This window comes from Citrus clementina, unplaced genomic scaffold (genome assembly GCF_000493195.1).
Source record: "Citrus clementina cultivar Clemenules unplaced genomic scaffold, Citrus_clementina_v1.0 scaffold_9, whole genome shotgun sequence".
NCBI classification, from domain to species: domain Eukaryota; kingdom Viridiplantae; phylum Streptophyta; class Magnoliopsida; order Sapindales; family Rutaceae; genus Citrus; species Citrus x clementina.
This window is the reverse complement of record NW_006261964.1, coordinates 12,733,649-12,740,123: the sequence shown is the minus strand read 5'-3', so window position 1 is coordinate 12,740,123 and position 6,475 is coordinate 12,733,649. Positions and strand designations below refer to the sequence as shown.

Here is a 6,475-nt window from a genome sequence, read left to right as displayed (position 1 = left end):
AAAAATTAATTTTTATATAAATAAAAATACACAACTTTGGCTTATAAAGCCAAACTCATTGCTTAATTAAAGCTAAACAGAAAATAATACTTCCACTTGCTGAAGATTTTCCTCGAGTCCTCATATGTTGCTCTATTTACTTGTCTACGAACAGCAAACAAGAAGTTTGCTATTTCATATCAGTGTCGCACAATAAAATAATTAATTAAACAAATTATTAAATTCGTGAGTACAAAGAAATCAGTCCCTAAGCTGGTATAGCATCCACTGGACTACTCTTTTTAATCGTTAATTAATATATAGTTACTGAACTATAACAAATTCTTTCCATCACCACAAAAATAAAATAAAAATTCATTGCCATCTAAGTGGATTATAAGATACAATAACAATTGGCAATTGCATTGCCATCTAATTTCATTACCTAAACTTAATTATAAGAAACAAATTGGCTGCTGGAACAGAGGACATAAAGAAGTCAAAAATTGAACTTACAATTTTGGTCGGAAATAATTACAGAACCGATCGAGTGCTGCTGATTTTATGGGTAAATCAAAAATTGTATGCAGTGCGGCGACGGGCTGCTGGTTGGTTCACTCACGTCGCGGCGTCGTGGATGGTCATGATGGCGGATTGGCGGCGAGACACGCGACAGTGAGACACGCGACAACGAGACACAGCTGGTTGGTTGGCGTGCGGCGAGAGTCGCGATGCTGGTTGATTCGGCGACGGGCTGGGTGGCTGGCTTAATGGCTTAGGGTTTTTGAGAATTTGTGTGCGTGTGTTGTGTGATGCTGTGGCTGTCTGTGATGTGTGCATGTGTGATGTTTTTTTTTTTTTACAAATAGGGTCGGGTCGGATTGGCTTTAAGCCCGACCCTGACCTTAAATTTGTTCGGGCCTTAAAATTGTGGCCCGAACCCGACCCGAAACTAAAAAATTCAGGCCAAAGCCCTAACAATTAGAGTCGGGTCAATCGGACTAAAAATAGAGTCGGGCTAAATTGCCAAATCTAATTTTAACATTATTATTTGTAGGTTATAAAATATTAGAGAGAAAATGATTCGTTTTGCTAAACATAAAGTAATCCTGGTCATTTTACCATATCAACATTTAAAGATAATTGCACAATACCAATTTCAAAGGCATCTACTGCGCCTTGCCACGTGTCCATCCAAACCACAAAAGAGGAATCATCCGAATCATTCAATATGATAATTTTGAATGAGATGGTTGGCAACTCCAAACACCATGTTCATAAATTTCATATATTGTTGATAACACAAAACTCAGAAATCTTGCAACCATGTTTCATTGGGAAAACCAGACAAGCAGCATTACCAGACTTGAGAAGTTACTATAAGTACAATGCAGCCAAAAGCTTCAAACTCTCTCGGTTTCATAAGACATACCAATGCATGGTATATTAAACAGAACTTGACTGATCTGTTCATTATCGCAACCGTTGAAGCGAACAGAAGTCCAGACCTAAATGGAGGATCAGCTGCACTTAGCCAAGTAGGCCTCCCATCCTTGAAGCCGGTACTCACGGGCTGCCAATGCAGGGTCTGCTGCCTTTATAATTCCACGACCCACAATAATTATGTCACTACCCCTATCGTAGATGACCTGGAGAACAATTTTACGTTAAAGTTATTAAAGCTGCAACAGTGTCAACCAAATAGAACAGGTTAAGAGCAGTCAAGCACTCAGCTATTGTTTTGTTGGTGTAACAAGTTTGATTAGTTAGCCTGCAAGAATCATCTTAATAGTCATACTATGAGTGACAAGGGGAATATCACATGGCTGTGAGGCTCTTGAATAAAATCACTGAGGTACAAGTTACAACTATTTTAAACACCAGTTAACCTTAGTTCATTAACTCTGCCCCTTCTAGCTTGTTCCCTGGTTAAATTATAGTTGGCTAGGCTAAATTTGAAGTCGGAGAAATTACCTGTTTTGAAACAAGATACAACATTGGTTCAATGTATGGAGGGAAAAGATGGATACGAATAAGTCTTTAGGATGAAATATCTAGGAATTCAGCCAATCAAGGACAAAAAGATATCTAGACACAGCTAAGCAAAGCTTACTGCCTGAAGAAAAGATAAACCATGTTACCAAATTATAAATCCCAAGCTTTTCCTCTCCAACTTTTTCTCATTTCAATTTACAGAAAATTTCTGGTCATAAACGAAAATTTTTTCTCTCTAGTCGAGGGTCAATTTCAAAGCATGGTACACGAAGCTCAATTTCAGAAACTAGAGCAAATGATATCTTTGGCTCCATAGAAATGAAGTACCCATGAAAAGATGAAATTCCTATATGTGAAAAAAAAAGGACGAAATGGATCTTTTCTATCTTATTTTCCTAATCTCTTGGGGATCTAGTGATAGCAATGATGTACCCATGAAAAGATAAAGTTCCTACATATATAAAACAGGCGGAAAATGGATCTTCTTTACCTCATTTTCGTAACCTTTTGAGGATCTAGTGATATATGGCAAAACATTCCAGGGTTTGGGTTTATTCATTAGAATTTTTCGTTATCACACCAAAACAAATCATTTTGATGGCCTCCCAAATTTGCAATCAAAACTTCTTCCCCTTATGCCTCATTGACATGCCTAAAATTCCATTACATGTAAAATGCTGATTTTATTTCTTAGATTATATTAAGTAACTAGCACCCATTAGCCCTTCGGCTGGCTCAATGCACCTGGGACCCTAAGAAAAAATGTTTCAGTTAGGCCTTCTCAAATTTGAACATAAGGCAAAAATGCTAATTCGATTGGAGCTGGTTGTTCAATTGCTAATTCTTCACTCAAGTTTACATCTATTTTACAACTTGTGACAAATTTATCAAAATACTAGACATACACACTCAACCAATATAAACTAGGAAAATGCTATTTTCCCCGGGTCAAACCCCGAATTATTTCAAAACGGCATCGTTTTGGCTTCTTTTTTTTTGCCCTTTTGGTTGCATGAAACGTGGTCGTTTCATCTAGTAAAGAGAAAACAAACTAAAGCATTTTCCTAAGGCAGAGAAACGAAGACACTATGCAGAGAAACAACTACGAAGACGCTGTGCAGAGAAACAACTCTTCCTCTTCGATTTTTCAGTCACCAGTGTTGAAGCTCTTCCTCTTCCTTTTCTCATTGTTGCGGTTTTTCTCATTTTAACTTCTTGCAGATGCAAGTTCTTGAATTTTGCAAAGAATACAAGATGTCGGCAATGCAAAGAGAACCCACCAAAGCGACAACTCAATCCGGGGGAATGGGAATGTAAATCGTGAGTATTTTTTCACGTCTAATGTTTATAACTTTCTAAAAATCAATATGTAGAGAGTTTCTCAGTCAAAAATGTGTTACAATGAAAAGTTTATTATTTTTTATAGGTGCAACTTCATCAATTTCAGAAGAAACATGGTATGTTTGAAATGTAATCATAAACGACCAAAGGCATTGAGCCCTTCTTACACATCTGCTCAGCCAGAACAGAGACATAGAGGCAATTTTAATCACAGTAGATTGAAGCTTATGGCCAAAAAAGGAGCAAACTATTGTGAACCTGTGGGGCTGGATAGACAGAGTAAAAACAGAGACGCAGATATGTGGAGATTTGCGGAGGAAGGGAGTGAGGACGATAATTATCAATTAACTTCATGGGATGAAGTTCCTGAATCCAATTATTTTCCCAGTTCAAGAGATGAGGGTGATACGTCTCAGAGTTTTCTAGAAAAAGAACAATAGTTAAACTCACGATATAAAAAAGGAACTAAGAATCCGGTGACGATAAGAGATTATGTTGACTTATTTAAATCTACCGCTGATGAAGAAACGAACCGGTGATTTGGGCACAGATATAAAATCGAAAACCGATAAAAGAACAAGAATCTGTGCCCAAGATTTTTTATTATTTCTAAAGCTGTAGGTGGTTCCAGATTTGGCAGAAACTTCCAGATTTGGGTGGAAAAAGGAAGACGAGAAAACGAAGAGGGGAAGAAGAAAACGAAGAGGAGGGGAAGACGAAAACGAAGAAGACAAAACGAATGGCAAATTTCCCTGGTGAAACGAAAAGGAGAAAACAAAGAGGGGAAGATGAAAACGAAGAGGAGAAGACGAAAACGAAGAACGAAGAGGGGAAAACGAAGAGGAGAGCTTTTGCTAGGGTGAAACGGTAGCGTTTCAAATAGAAAAGAAAACGGCGTCGTTTTGCTTTAGTTTTCGGGGTTTGACCCGGGATTTGACCCGGGGCAAATAGCAGAACTCTATAAACTAACCTGGCACATTGAAATTTGATTAGTAAAAAAAAAAAAAAAAAAAAACCACAAATGAAAATGGGTGATGTGGCAATTAAATTAACTTTCTTTTAACGTTTACCTTAATAATTGTATTCCCATGTTCATTTGCATAGATAAGTTTGTATTAATAGTTTTCATGGATAGTATTGCTAGAAAAATAAACATGTTGAGGGGAGCTAGTGAACAAACAGAACTTACCGAGTATGGAGTGTTATATTGTTGGCCTAGATCATCACCTCCCTTTACCATTTGAACTCCAGGGGTTGCTTGAATAAAGGCTGGATTGACTGGTGCCCCTGGCCATGATGCTGGATTAACTGAGATGAATCCAATGACAAAATCAGAATGATCCTCGGCAATTTTCACAGCTGCTGCTGTATAGTCTCCCTTTGCTAGGTTACCAGCTGAGCTCATCTCAGCCAGTAGCAACAGACCCCTACCACGAGGCAATCCCTGGTAAATCAATAGTATGCGTAACATTAGAAACAGATTAGTTGATTACTTCAAGGCAGACAAAAGTTATACCAAATAGTTGATTCTAACCTTTAATTTCAGACCATCCACAATTCCCGGTCCAGAGATTATGTGAGCATTTATTATATCGGCCCAATCCAATATACGAAATATACCACTGCAGACACAGAGACAGGAACCCTCAAGAGGAAGCAAGGACACAAAGAACAAAGAAATTAAGAAATATAGAAGCGCAGAGTCTTACCCTTCAGCCTGCATGGTCACAGTGTTACCAATGTCCGCAAACTTGCGATCTTCAAAAATTAGGAAGTTATGCTTTTCTGCAATCTTCAAGAGTTGAAAATTTTTTAGCTATAACTAGTATTGCTTAATTAACATTTCATAAGAATCCACAAAATCAGAATATAGTTGAGTTTATTTCCCTAGAAAATGGGTTGAGGAGCTATACCGCACGAAGTTTGGAACCAAAATCTGGGGTGAAATCAGGCAATATATCGACATGGGTTTTCAACAAGCAGATCTCTGGTCCAACCTGAAAATCTCAAATGAGAATTAGAGAGAAGAAAAAACAAACAAACTATCTTTCTTATGAAAATCAGATGAATAAAGCATCGTATTATGTGCAGTGCTATCATGAACCCTGTGAAAAACATGAATGTAAATCATTCAGGAAATATTAATGATTAACAAAACAATATTAAATTAGTTAAGTAATATTATCACCTATGCATATACCTCTTTTTTTTTTCCTCTTTTTCCCTTAAATTGCGTGAGAAAAAATTGAACTATTACAAAAGAACAAATGGCACTCTAAAAGATAATCCAGAATGATTATATTGGACATTCTAATACATTATTACATCCAAATATCCCAAAATCAACAACCAAACCACAGGCAACAGGCAGTAGGCAGAGTAAAGTACTCTAATATAGTCAACAACCTTTTTTTTTTTCGGTGGCAAAGGTCAAACCCAAAAAAAAAAAAAATGAACAAATGGCATTGCCGGCAACAAAACCATTAATAGATTGGGCCTAAACTTCAGGCCCAGCAGCGGCGGCCATGACCCACATGTGTGCCACGTGTCCAAGACCTAGCCTAGGATGTTTCTAATTTCTAATAATGGGCATGAAAGGAATGAACTCAATTTTCAGGGAAAAGAAATTTATAAAACAGAAATTAAAAAAAAAAGAATTAATTTCACAACAGAATTTATGCTGTGAAGCAGCTGTACACTCTGCTATAAGTATTTGTACCTACAATTTAAAGCACAAAAATTGAAAATTGAATAACTTAAAACAAGAAACCTTCTCGGCAATTTGAAGCAACTCAGCAGCAGTGGCAACATCAGCAGCCAAACACAAATTACTCTCCTTCTTCACCATCACTTGAAACAATTTTCTCCCAGTCTCATTCTTCATCAAATTCGCCCTCTCTTCGTACTTCAAACCCTTAACCCTAACCCTAACCCCACCTAAATTCGAAGCCGCCACTTTCTTGTTCTCCTCCAAAAACTTCATCACCACTCTCTCCGTTTCCTCATCAAGCTTCCCTTTCTCCCTCAAAACCCTAACCATTTCGCTCAGCTTTATCATCGCATGCAACTCAATTCCGTTCTCCTTCAGATTCTCCCTCCCTCCCTGCTCTCTGTCGATCAATACGACGGCGTCCGTCACCACCAGCCCCGCCGCTCTCAA

General features: G+C 37.8%; 1 protein-coding gene across 1 annotated transcript in view; it reads right to left on the bottom strand.

Annotated features, from left to right (window-relative positions):
* Positions 1 to 1,214: 1,214 nt before the first annotated feature.
* The window catches only part of LOC18033018 (uridine 5'-monophosphate synthase), a 5,859-nt gene continuing 598 nt past the window's right edge, over positions 1,215 to 6,475 (bottom strand). Inside the window, exons 2-7 of the mRNA XM_006420680.2 lie at positions 6,086 to 6,475; positions 5,229 to 5,312; positions 5,025 to 5,107; positions 4,850 to 4,937; positions 4,505 to 4,759; positions 1,215 to 1,628 (exon numbers count right to left, since the gene is read on the bottom strand). The exon at positions 6,086 to 6,475 is cut by the window's right edge and continues 10 nt beyond it. Of these exons, the coding sequence (XP_006420743.2) occupies positions 1,500 to 1,628; positions 4,505 to 4,759; positions 4,850 to 4,937; positions 5,025 to 5,107; positions 5,229 to 5,312; positions 6,086 to 6,475 (1,029 nt within the window). The 3' untranslated portion in view covers positions 1,215 to 1,499. The remainder of the gene's footprint in view (positions 1,629 to 4,504; positions 4,760 to 4,849; positions 4,938 to 5,024; positions 5,108 to 5,228; positions 5,313 to 6,085) is intronic.